This window comes from Ylistrum balloti, unplaced genomic scaffold (genome assembly GCF_031769215.1).
Source record: "Ylistrum balloti isolate Yb309-2 unplaced genomic scaffold, AGI_CSIRO_Ybal_v1 Utg369702, whole genome shotgun sequence".
Lineage (NCBI taxonomy): Eukaryota > Metazoa > Mollusca > Bivalvia > Pectinida > Pectinidae > Ylistrum > Ylistrum balloti.
In genome coordinates this window covers 1,284-15,098 of record NW_026781932.1, presented here as the reverse complement: position 1 = coordinate 15,098, position 13,815 = coordinate 1,284, and the positions used below count along the sequence as shown (strand labels likewise).

Sequence of the window (13,815 nt, the reverse complement as noted above, 5' to 3'; positions counted from 1 at the left end):
CTCCGCGACTACTTCCGACGAACATAAGTGTTCTGGTGACGTGCTATCATGAGGTGAAAAGCGGGGACATAGATTCGGTATTGACTGTATTTGCCGGGTAAGGGTGTATTTCTTTTTTAATTATAAGTAGCATGACTGGCTCTCAAGGAATGCGTCCTTCTTGTTTCATTTTTTATTTGCGTGTTCGGTATATTTCTTAATTTTCGGGGGAGCATATATATATATATAGACACCGCCTTGACCGTTCTTTCGTGTCTTGAACATAATTTTGCTCACAGTTAAAGCAAGGATTATGAAACTTGGTATATACATAGGTCATACTAAAGGGACGTGCAGTGTACAAAATTTATGACCCTCGATCCCTTACAGTTACTATCCTTTGTTAAAATTTCGTGTCCAGAATATAACTTTGCTTGAGCATACACTAGGAAAACGAAATGGTGAATAAATTGATCACACTAAGACCTTGTGCAGTGTACCATACCCAGGCCCTGCAACACATTAATTACAGAGTTATTGCCCTTTGTTAAAATTTTGTGTCTAGAGTGGTGTTAAAATTGCTTGCATTAAAACTAGAATAATGAAACTTGGTGGGTGCATTTATCACACTATGGCAATGTGCAGTGTACCCAATTCTGCGCCTTCGATCATTTAATTACCGAGTTATTGCCCTTTGTTCAAAATAACTTGTCCACAGCATAACTTTGCTTGCATTTAAGGTAGGATAATGAAACTTGGTGTATGCATTGATCATATGAAGACAATGTGCATTGTAACATATTAGTTCCTGCAACCTCGGATTTATTGCCTTTGTTATTATTTTTTTGTATCTGGGGCACAACTTTTCCTGATTTTAAACTAGAATATTGAAAGGTAATAAATACATCAGTCATACAAAAGCAAGGTGCTGTGAAGCAAAGTTAGGGCCCATGACCCCTCAGTACAGAGTTAATGCCCTTTGATAAAATTTTGTGTCATGAGAAAAGTCTTCCTTGCATTAAAACTAGGAGCATGAAACTTGGTGTATACATTCGTCATACTGTGAGAATGTGCTGTATACCAGGGCCTGCAACCGCTTAATTACAGACTTACTGACTTTTAGAAAACATTTTGTCCAATGAAGTCTTTTTCCGGCAACATTCATCAGTTTCATTGAAACTTTTGTTTTTTTCCATTCATACAGAAGCTGATCTGTGCACCTACACGTGCATCCTCAACCTTTCAGGGATTAGAATCACTTATAATCTCTTCAAGAGAACTTAATATTATAGCATATATAACCAGTGTTACTAGTGAAACATTTTCCTTTAGAAGCACCAGTCAGAGATCCCAAGTGATATCTTATTACTGACAAGGATGTCAGATCACAAATTGAAAATGGCCCTAACACTGGACATCAAAACCTGTAAAATGAAACGTTTCTGAGTTATGAGATAAAAACTATCCTTTGTTTGTTTTCATTTTATATGAGATTTTATGAAACTTGTCTTGAAGGTTCACAAAAAAAAAAATTCTAAAAAAATTACAACTCATAAAATCTCTAACAAACTGAAAACCTATTAAGATTGTATATGTGTCAATGACAGTGTCATATACAATATACTTTTGAACTAAAACAAAATGTCAGACAAAATAAAGATAAAAAAACAGGTATTTAAATGTCTTAATTTAATGTTGATTAAATAGTCTTTGTTGTCCCTTTGGGATGACAAACATCGGGGTTGTAATTGGAATAATTCCCTGATATTTAGTGATAATAGAAGATGGTAAAATGTTAATAAGAAACAGGCTTACAAACAATCATGAGATCAGAGCGAATATGTACACTGTACAACCTCACATTATTACCAATTGTGTCACCTGTTCTTTTTCTATTTAATTCCCAATCAGTCCACAATCCAAAAAGTCCAATTGTCCCCAACATTTGCAAATTTCAACAGGTAACCATAGCAACTATAGCTTTTAATAATTCTTTAATACCATCAGGGAGTATAAGATATTACTATTTCGGTAAAAGATTTTAAATCTTGACTGATATGGAGTAAAACAATAAAATGGCTAATTTCACCATAAATCTCCCTCTGACCCACAGCTGGTAGTAAAATGACACCTGATAGTATATAAGGACATATAAATAACTTCTGATTACCAAACACTGTTATCTGTTTATGATTAACTGATCTACATATACTGTAAAATGGAAATTATTGTAGTAATTTATTTTACAAATTTTTGTGGTTGATCAATTCTACACTTCAGCCTTAAATTCCTTTTGAATATACTGATGTGTTATCAACATATCATCAGACTCCTGAAATCAAGTCAGAAATACTGAATTCATTTCTCCTAGTGCTTATTCACAAGACAGCAAGTTTAACTACTTTAAAACTGACTTTTTTTTACAACTAAAGTCAACCATACTACAATATTTATGAATGTAACTTCTTTTATGCAGCCTGCAATAAATAGGGGTAGATATTCCTTAAAGCACTGGAATTTAAATGAAATAGATTTTAAACAACAACAACAACAACAAAAAACCACAAACAAACAAATAGTATTCTAAAATAAAGCAATAGACTTTACCATCAATGCCTGGAGATTTTTTTAAGAAATTCACATTCTCATCAAAAGAGCATAAAAAAATTAGAAATATGAATTGTCATTCTCTTCTATTACTGTTTAAGTATATTGTACAAAGTTTTTGACCTGCATTGGGATAAAAAAAAAATGCTTGAGCATAAAACCTGTTCAAACAGAATATCACACAAACCACTTTCTTCAATTTCAAGCTGTATTTCTGAAGAAAATCAAAATATGTAAATGTTCATCTGAAAATATTACACTGTCTACGACATCCAAGTCGGACTAAATACAATACAAGAGTGTGTAGTATAAACACATCACCACAATGGTACTATCCGACTTATTCAAATGTATTATAACATTTTGTTCTGCAGTGTATATACATAGTAGTTCTATAACAGTATAACAGTTACATGATGAATAAACAGAGCATTTATCTGGAACACAGGTCAGAGTTTAATAACATAACAAGAATGAAAATACAAATTCAATACCTCTTTTGTCCTCGTTTCTGGTAATCATTTGATACTGATATTTTGTATTTACAGTAATTTAAGTCAACTGTTCTCTTTTGACTTATAGAACAGCTAGTATCCAGTATCAGACATTCTCGCCTCACCTTGGCTGTTAACCTTAAATTTATCTCTATATATATATATAGAGAGAGAGAGAGAGAGAGAGAGAGAGAGAGAGAGAGAGAGAGAGAGAGAGAGAGAGAGAGAGAGAGAGAGAGAGAGAGAGAGAGTCAAACAAAGGGAAATAACTCTGTGAGACCAGAGTGGTATAAGGAAGCTGCTGCACTTTACCATTACTGCTACGGTGTCTTTACTACCTGTTGAATATCTATAACACCTATATCATTATTATTAAACAGTATCATTTGTTAGTAACATATATTGCATTCATTGTATAATTAACATATGTTAAATAAGATATATTGGAGATGTGATTGACACCAAGTTCCAATAATTCTCTGTTTACAGCATGGGCCTTCACAGATTCACATAAATTTACTTCAATCTACTTTCAATATGATATCCAGTAGTGAAAGTTCAGCAGTCAAGACACTAGACCACGTAATTTAGATATCAGTCTGAAATATATATATATATTGTTTTGCATTAAATCTAAATGCACCAAATATTTCATATTAAATAGAATCTCACACTTTTTTGATAATTTCATATAAAATTTAATTCATGTATGATCCATCAATATGACCCACATCCAATCCATGAGTTCCAAACTAGCTCTGACAGCTTATGGACACATGCCACTGAATATTGCTAAATGCATTCATATAAGCATATACACCACCAAAAATGCATTCAAGCCTTACATGCCAATGGTGACAAATACACAGGCTCTCACAATATACAGGTTTCTGTCTTAACAGGTTAAAGTCAGCATTACAATCAATTGCAATCAATTTTAGCAAACATTAGATCATAAATATGAAATTCTAGAACTTTACATTTCCGAAGTTAAAAAAGCACTTTTATGATCTAAGATAAAATTTGCATTAATTGAATTAAGATTTGCATGTATCAGCCAATTTGTTAACATAATGAAACAAATTGAAGATGAAAGTAAGATATGTTCATTTGTAAATGGTGGTACAATGATGAAGGGACTTAAGCTATCCATACTAGAACTTATCCTTGGCCTTCCTCAAGAATCCCATGGTTTCGACAGGATCTGATGTACCAGTGTAGTTCATTACACTCGCTTCCCTACATAGAAAATGTAAAAAAAATGAGTAACTAAATGTAAGGCCGACAGATCATATGCGATATTGATCCCCATGTTAAATTTGAATAATTGATTACATTTATTTAACATAACATTTAGGAGACAACCTCTTTACATATCAAGCTTGAGATTTTCAGTTGTTTTCTCGATGATAGCTGAGTCAATCTCAAAAGTTTCAGCTGCTCTCTATTGAAACCTACATGTAGAGGCAATCCACAATTGTCTTTTTTTGTTTTTGTTTTTGTTTTTTTTTTGTTTTTTTTTTTCAAAATAAAGAGATTAAATTTTTGAACAATTTGAGTCAATCTTATACTGATATCAAAATCTTGTTCTCTATCAATTAATTGTTTTTTTAATTAACTTGGGAGTAATCTAAGGATTGCATCTTATAAATGTAAAAGTAAAACAAATTCAGACAGTTATCAAATGACATTATGACACTATAGTCTTCAAAAGAAAACTCAATACCTACAAAAATTATGTTAAATGTTGAACAAATTTTCTGCATAATTTATGAAAATTGCTTTAATTCCAAAATTAGGATTTACTATTGATTTTCATTTTTTGAAAGGATATCTCGAGGTACTCCCTTAAAAAATTACAATATAAGTTCAGTGATGATTTTTAGTGCAATGTGTAAACATGTATGTGTATATATCAGGTGCTGAAGTAAGGTAAATATAATAAGTACATTCACTTTTCCATGTTGACATCGTTCACCTACCTGACTCTCATGAAAGGGTTGAATTTAAATTCATCTCCAATTGTGGAGGGAATTGTTGGCTTGTTTTCGTTCCTTTTTGTCTGAAATGAAAGCATATCCAAGTTAGAACAAGAGATCCCAAAGAGATCTTTGTGCCCACCATTGTTTGATTTTTATATGCTTTTTGAAAGTTGGATATTTTCCCTTCTTTTCTTTTCTATTCTCTGTTTTTGCTTTTAATGATAAGACATATGAGCATTCCTTTGCAGAAATAGCAATAACAATCTTTACTAGGCAACATCTAAGATGGCAACCTGTCTACCATTTTGTTTTTTCTGGTCAATCAAAAACTCAAATAGGCAGAACTTGGGGCCTAAAGGAACCTATACATGGAATTTGAGAAAGATCTATGCTGTAGTTCTCAAGAAATAGCATAACAAACTTTCAAAGTCAAATCTAATATGGCTCTCAACCATTTGCTTTTTTTGACCAGACTCAAAATCAAACTGGCACAACTAGGGACCAAGGGGAACCTTAATATTAAATTTTAGAATGATCCATCCAGCACTTCTCAAGAAATAGCAATAACAAACTTCATTGAAAAAAATCCAAGATGGCTGCCTGTTGGCCATTTTGTTTTTTGATCAGTCCCAAAATCAAATGGGCACAACTAGGGACCAAGGGGAACCTACATATGCAATCTGAGAAAGATCCATTGAGTGCTTCTTAAGAAATAGCAATAACAAACTTCATTGAAAAAATCCAAGATGGCTGCCTGTCGGCTGATGATGGTGGGCTAAAAATTAATATTCAAAATAGGAAAAATAATAAAACTAGAAAAAAAATACAAACTAGTTTACTTGCTATCACTTTTTTTAATTGTTGCCTCATTCCTTATCTTCAAGTTAAATATTTTTCTCCTACGGATGATAAATTTGTCTCCGCTTTGTCTTCCCTGTACCTATGATATCCTGGTTAAGACATACAAGTTTTATCTACTTATGATCGAGTGCATTAAGATAATATTCTCTGTAAATGAACTATATGAGAAAATAATTCTTATCTTAGGTCAAAATAATAAATTTTACATTTCAGTTTTAAACACTATCTCACACTCAGATCTACATATACAATGTAGAATATATGACCTTGAACAAACTTCAAGCTACACATGCAAATATATGTCCCTTGAACTCTGACCTACAAATGTATGTGTTTTAGCTGATTGTCCAAAACCATTAAATCTTTGACATGCAAATGTGCCCAGTAGATTTTGTACTTAAATTTTTATCTTTGATCTCCTTGTGCAAAGGAGATCTGATAATCAACCATTTTTGACCTACTAGTGACCTTAAAGGCCTTCCCCCAACATTCAACTTTGATCTTTCTGACACCAGCCAGTTTTACAAGATTCAACTATGGTTGGTCACTTGAAATGAGGTGAACCTTTCATAATTAACATGAATATCCTATTAGAAACATTAAGTCACATCTTTCTGTGCCCCGGTCATGTCCTTGACCTCTCAACTTTGACCTACATATGTACTTGCACCCAATATAAGCACATCTGTGGCATTCAAAAATTAACCTACCTGTGCCCAGGCCATTTTAGTAATCATGTCTTGATTCTTTGGTTCCACACTTAGTGCAAACTTGAGATTGTTTACTGTATATTCGTGGCCACAGTAAACTTTCTGTCAAGGCAAGAAGTAAAAATCGTTATAGCAGTTCCTCATTACACAACACTAAACAATTTTTGTGAGAGAAAAAAGCTGATTGTATCTAAACAATCAGCCATGCCTTTTGTTGCTGTAATATTGGGACATTTAGTTCAAAATTTTGAAGGGTCTTATTTCTGCTTTCAGGAATTAAATAAGATTACAATAAAAGTGACATTCTTCAAAATAAAGATAATGGAGATAAATGATACATTTAAGGACTTACATGAAAAATTTTGAAATTTTTTGCAAAAATTGAGACAGAAAGACAAAATTGTTTCGCCAGGGGCGCGCCAAAATACAGCTTATATTTTAAGACACTGACCATGAATTTTCTATGTACAAGGTGTACAACAGGATATAAGTGATCAAACATCAGCTCAGCCACAGGAATGAGTTGTTACTAGAACAGCTAGATTTTAAGTTTATTTCTTGAATCTTGGAAATAAAATTACAGTTTTTGGGGGTAACTCTCCAAGTATGTCAATTAGTGCAGTCTTCATGTTTTCTGGTGTGCCCTCAAAGAATCTGCCACAACCGGCTATAAATAGGGTGTCTCCTGATGAAAGAAATCATAAATTGGTTACAAATTTAATGTATATATACATGTACCAACTATAACACTGTTTTCATACATTGGTAGATCTGTTCCCATGAACTGGAATACTTCCTGGAAATCATATTCCATAACTGTTTTGTACCTTTTTACTTTGTTATTTAACCTGTTACATTTGTGTTTAGATCACTTTATATTTGTGTTAATAAGGTAAAGAAAATCTCACATGCGATCTACAATAAACCATTCGCATACACATCTAAGATATCCATCAATGTCCCCGATCCTATTCTATTTCTCCTATTTTGCTACAATCTCATTTTAAACTTGTTTGCAATGCACTTGATCTAAAGGAATGGTTTAACTTGTAAATTTGTATTTACCTGTAAAGACAGCTGGGTCTTCGCCCTCACCTGCAGTGACATAATAGCAGATATGACCAGTTGTGTGACAAGGTGTATGCAAACATCGTACATTTAACTGGCCGATCTGAAATAATAAGAAATTTTAAATTACATATGACGTTTTTTGTGTTTTTTTAAAATTACATACAAATACGATGAGCCCTTAAAGATCAAAATGTAGGTCAGAGTGACCTACTTCTGATACACTTCACACTGCTTCACCAAGCGTGAAGTTCAGTGACTATTGATGTGGGAGAAAGAGCTTTGGCAAAAATTAGGTAAAAGGTCGAAATGGTCAGAGTGGCCCACATCCCATGTATGAAATTCCAGTCACTGGTAGTGTGGGAGCTAGAGCCCAGACAATATGGAATGAAGGGAAGTATGGACACAATGCAATGGGAGTTAGGAATGAGCTTAAAATCATATAACAATAAGACAGTCTAATTTTATACACAAATAAGGAGAGTTTTAATTAAATCGTTTACACACAGTGATTACTAAATAATACATTACTAACGATAAGAGTTTATGTCATTAACAAATACAGGAATTCAGAAGACACTTGAGCTTTAATTCCAGGGTTTAAATGGATATATTTATTTTACATATGATTTGACCCTTAAAATTTGTAATTTGACTTCTGAAAAGGCTAATTGTCATGGTCAACTGAATGCCCTGTGAGGATGGTCTAAATCATATAGTGCAGAGAGCTTGAATTATATGCAAATAATCGAAGCATAATTGTTCAACATTCAGGTCTCAATACTAAAGAGTGAAGTAAATTTGTAATGTCTAATGTGTATCTATTCGTGTGTTCAGGTACCTGTAACATGACCAAGGCATGTGTTTATTCATTCTGCTCTATAATGTGATCATGGTTGGTTATTCAGGTAGTGTTATGGATATAAAAGAATGTTAATTACAGGTAACTAGGCCAGATAATCGACACACATTGATTGGACAATGCCCGGCGACAGGCAGAGTCACGTAGACGAGAAACCATCATCATCAGGTAACTAGGCCCTTTCCCTCTTGACGGACAAAGCTGTTTCACCTGAAAAGGTACACAACCACCCAACTTGCCGAGACCAGCTTGATGTTGGAAGAACTGCAGTAACTTGCCATGTGCTGGGCATGGGGGTGATAACGGGCCTGACAGGCAGGGCATGGAATTGGTGGATACGCCAGCGCTGTCAAGTGCTGCGGTCCCACTGACATCAAGGAAGCACAAGTACTTTAAAGTACTAGGGATGCTCTATTTACAATGATTACATTCCATGAATAACAGGCCACTCCCCGTTAATCACCATCTAATGTTATTGTATATATTATTTATCTCCCCAAAATAAAACCTATTATTCAGTATTACAATCCACTTGTTAGTCGCACGGAAACGTAACACGAGTATATCTGTTCAAGTAATGAAACATAAAAAATGTCTAGACTCTTCAAAACAATTACCAATACTACCATAAAAAGTATACATCGATGTTATGACATTTTTTATAGGTAATGAATCTCTAACAATGCTAAATCTAGTTATGACACTTTATAGATCAAAAAGTAACAAACAGAGAAATCGCAAGCTCACCAAGCTATCAAAGCACTAATAATTAATTTTCATCAACAAATTGTTGAACTGCAAGGTGGAACATTATGCATTGGTCTCGTGACAAAACAATATCCATGATTTATTATAGTCAAAGAATACAATACAGAAATATACACCAGGTATCAATGAAAAGTTATGTGTGTCACCTGTGTGACTATTTGGATTTCCCTGAATACTACAGTTTCCTGCCACAGTAAGACTCCCTGCACGTTTGCATCCGTGCCAACAATTTAAGGGTGATTAATATATGCTGATAGCTTGTTTTGTTGTAAAATAAATAAATAAAGTCTATGAATTTTTTTTGTCTTTTCATTATTTTTATTTTCATTATTACATTTCATGTATATGTTCAAATTTTACAACCTTTCCAACCGCATATTACAACTATTTCAGTTTTCATTATATAACTATTTTCAATTATTATTTTGAAGCACTGTTTGCAAATGATCTTCTTAGTATGAAAATTGATATATTGGCACTTGTTTCTAGTGAGTATGAGATTTATGAAATGAAATGAAAATGAAAATTTGAACAATTCCTTTTCACACTTCTTCTTAAATTCTGTATGGATTGAAATCTCAAGTCTGATACCGTACTTTAGTGTGCTTACTGACCTTGAACTCATCACCATGAACTACGTTTTCCTTTAGCCCATCTATCTGCTTATCACCACCAAACACACTGAGCTGCGGACATTTGCTTACTAATTCTTTGTTACCACCAGCATGATCCCTGCAAGAAAAATTATAAATGAATAAATCGGTAATCAATGAGCATTTTTATTACGGTAAAGAAAATAACATAAAAAATGATTGACTGCGATACAAATAAGGTGAATTTCAGATTGACATGATCACCATGTCTTGTTTTATAAATACCAGTGATGATGTGTTGTCATGAGTGTAGTCAACTTCACACCCATTTCTTTTACAGCATTGAGAACCTGAAATGTAAACAAATATAAGATTCTGTTCATCATGAAACTTTAGCAAAAACATTCATGAATATAGCATTTCATTATAATAAAAAGATATCAACTGGTTTCGTTACTTTATATTTGTTTCTTTGATGATGTCACAATACAAACGATAGGATAACAGGATAATTACATGTGATGATTTTTGGGATTCAAATATGCCAGCCCTGAACTTATGCTTTTCTTGTGGAACTCGCTTAAATCTTAAGAACCAAATATTTTTCTTTGTGACTAGACTTGTACTCATAAAAATTTGGGAATTGGGGCAATGGAGTCATCAGAAAAATCAAACAAAAATGACATTACATGATAAATACTGATACATGATTGTACTGACCTTTTCTGGTTCAACTGGGTCCACACAAGCACATTCTTTGGTAGCCTGGTCTATTATGAGGTACATGTAGTTGTCCTTGAGAGCAGGAAGGAGTATTACGTCCATGTTGGCCTGAGTAAACCTGAGAGGTTTGGAATGATATTCCAGTGGAGAAGTGCTGCTACAGTGACGAACTAAAACCATAAAACATAACCATTACTAAATAAAAAAACTGATTAATCAAATTATGGTAGGTGTACTGTGCTGAAAGAAAAACAATGTGGATCTGATGGAATACTTTTTTTTCTTTGTTTGAAATCAATTACCATTAAGAAAATGTATTACTAAATCTTCATATTGATTTCAGCTTTAATTTCCTACTTCATAGCTTCATCTTATATATATAATACAAATATCATCATATTTGTTAATTACATTTATAGGCTGATAAACATACTGTTATCTCATTTTCTTTTGTAGTAAGTTGAACAATGTTAAGTTTTAAAACATCTGCGAAAAGAGGTCATCTGAGTACTCCAGCAAGTCAGTACTTCCATTTTCAGGCACATTATTTCCTTTATTGCATTACTTTTGCATTTTTCTGGGTCAGTTCGCAAATTGGCAATTTTTGATGTTTTTCCAGTATATATTTACTTTCCACGATTCATGGACACTTTATGAAAATGTACACGTACAACCAGATACTAAATCTGAATGGTTCTGACTATCGATCCCGATATCGACCGGGAGACCAAGACAAAAATAATATTACAGAAAGAATATCTGAACGTTTCAGACTGCCTGATACTGTACCCTGTCCTTTTCATACATGGTATGATAATACAGATGATTCAGTTGTCTTGATAGATGTTTTAAAGGTCTGATATTGATAGGTTAGACTAATTAAATGCTCCATTACCCTATTCATATAGTTTGTATATAGATTATGGTTAGACAATGTAAAAGTGAAAAGAGTGTCACAGTGAAGGTTTCATCCATCTCAAACTAGATCTGGATTATGTTCAAGTAGGTGACAGCATTTTGAACCATAGTATGTCTAGTCTGCAACTTAAAGGTAAAACAAGGATTTGTATTTGAATATATATTAAAGAATATTATATCTTTTTAAGTAAAATAAAATCCTGGCCTAATGGTAACATTTTGATCTTCCGAAGTTACTTCCCTTCCACTTCGTATCACTCCAAACATTGTTATGTCCGGTCCCGCAACAGGTCAAGATATAGACCAACACTACTTTTAGCCGTTCAGTACACAAACATCGCAAGCAACAGTGCATGGGCCATGTTCAACATGATGTTGTCAAGCTTTGTTGAAATTGACCAGCTGATTATCAAAAAAATCATCATCTTTCCGGTGATCTTATGTACTGTGACAGTTAGAGAAAACACTGAACTGTGAAGAAATGCTATCAAAACATTAAGCGAACTCGTAACTTACCTGCAGAGATGGATTTAAGGGCCGATCTTACAGCGACCAGTCGTCGAACACTTTTCAACATGAGTGTGTCGAAAGATTGTCGTCGTTTGATTTACACATTCGGAACACCTCGCTTCGATTGAATCAACGATTGCTGCGCCCCGGAAGCAGGGAACAGTTAATTTGCGTTTTCCTGAAATTATCAGTGATGTTACAGATAGGATATATAGGAATAGCAGTTTGGTTATGAAAAATACATCATTGCATGTAAATATTTTTATAAACTACATAAATGCTAAACAAGGAAACTGCTAATTCCAACCTAACACTACAACTTTATAGAAGAAATTTATTTCTAAACACCTATCTTTAAATCAATAATACTGTCATGGTAATAAATTACTTACATTTCAGCAAATTCCAAATAAGAAATCCTTCATAACATGACCACATGTAAACACTATGAAAATTTCACTTCCTGTAAAGCTGTTTTTTTGTGCGTAGACACAGATTCGAGATTGCCAAAATAGTTAAGATATTATTCCGAAAGAAAATGAAACCCCACATTGTCCACTTTAACATGACAAGACCAATTTTAGCAAGGATTTATTTTTAAAATCTTAATAAGAACCTTTATATATCTATGCTGCTACCCTAGCGGAAAACCGGAAGTCCGATATGGACTTTAGCTTTAGTTGCGTATTTTCATATGGGTCTTTCTACTTTCACTTTAGCTATGGCTACACAAACATGAATTACCACTGCGACTATTAATTCCATCCTTTTGATTTGCGGATCATGTCGAATAGAAAGTTAACATCACCACACGTGCTTAGATACAGTTAATTGTGAAATAAAAAGAAAATAGATAAAAGAACAAAAAAAGGAAACCCTTGTACAAGTCCGTCACACAAATATCTTTTCTCTTCTTTTCTGCCATCAAGTTTACGTCTGTGGAATTCGCTAGACAATTCAATAAGAACATTACCATCTTTGAATGCTTTTAAATCTTCTTTATCTAATGACGCTAATTCTTGTCCTCCATCTTATTATAATTTTGGCGAACGTAAGCTAAATATATTAGGAGCCTACATACGAGACTCAGACATCAGTGCAGCTCTTTGAAAAGTGATTTGTTCCGTGTTAAGATTGTTGATAACACATCGTGTGCTTGTGGACATTACTGTGAGGATGTTGGGCACTTTTTCCTAGAATGTAAGCTTTATGATAGGGTAAGAATATCATTTTTTCAAAGTATAAACATGTTGAACTTAGATCAAGTGAATTTACATCTATTTTTATTTGGAAATGAAAATCTGTCCCTAACCACCAATACAGAAGTATTCAGACACGTGCAAATTTTTATCAAATCCAGCAACAGATTTTAAGTAAAATGTGCTAAATGTTAAATATATTATGTATGCCTTGTTAATGTTATCATGTAAATATTTATCAAGTATTGTATTAGAGGAAAAGGCGGTCATAAGTTAAAATAACTTGTGCCTAATCCTCTGCTCAATTTTGGGTCAATAAGTATGTTTAAATCAAAATAAAAAAAACCACAAATATCTTGGTGCATTTTGTCTGTGGCCTACTGATGGCTATTTTAATTTTGATTTGGATGATAAATCATCAAACAAAAGCTGTTGTTAACAGTTGATTGTTTCAATGAATTGTATTGAACTAACAGACTAAAAATTAGACCCAACAAACAGCTTAACAGTTAGGAAATGCCAAAGTGTAGATTAGTAATTT

The 13,815-nt window shown here is 33.3% G+C and overlaps 1 protein-coding gene across 1 annotated transcript; it reads right to left on the bottom strand.

Moving 5' to 3' along the window:
• Positions 1-1,653: 1,653 nt before the first annotated feature.
• Positions 1,654-12,492, bottom strand: LOC132565199 (hydroxyacylglutathione hydrolase, mitochondrial-like). The gene is made up of 10 exons (XM_060229830.1): positions 12,468-12,492; positions 12,082-12,253; positions 10,645-10,817; positions 10,210-10,274; positions 9,946-10,063; positions 7,699-7,804; positions 7,215-7,318; positions 6,634-6,735; positions 5,063-5,142; positions 1,654-4,319 (listed from the first exon to the last, which is right to left on the bottom strand). The coding sequence occupies exons 2-10, from the start codon at positions 12,140-12,142 to the stop codon at positions 4,235-4,237; spliced, it is 894 nt and encodes a 297-aa protein (XP_060085813.1). The 5' UTR covers positions 12,143-12,253; positions 12,468-12,492; the 3' UTR covers positions 1,654-4,234.
• Positions 12,493-13,815: the final 1,323 nt, after the last annotated feature.

Bases quoted from the DNA above. Each gene is read 5' to 3' on its own strand.
- LOC132565199 (XM_060229830.1), bottom strand. From the start codon at position 12,142: ATGTTGAAAAGTGTTCGACGACTGGTCGCTGTAAGATCGGCCCTTAAA. The intron at 10,818-12,081 runs GTAAGTTACGAG...TTATGGTTTTAG, and splicing joins CCTTAAATCCATCTCTGCAG to TTCGTCACTGTAGCAGCACT. The intron at 5,143-6,633 runs GTAGGTTAATTT...CTTTCATTTCAG, and splicing joins CTAAAATGGCCTGGGCACAG to ACAAAAAGGAACGAAAACAA.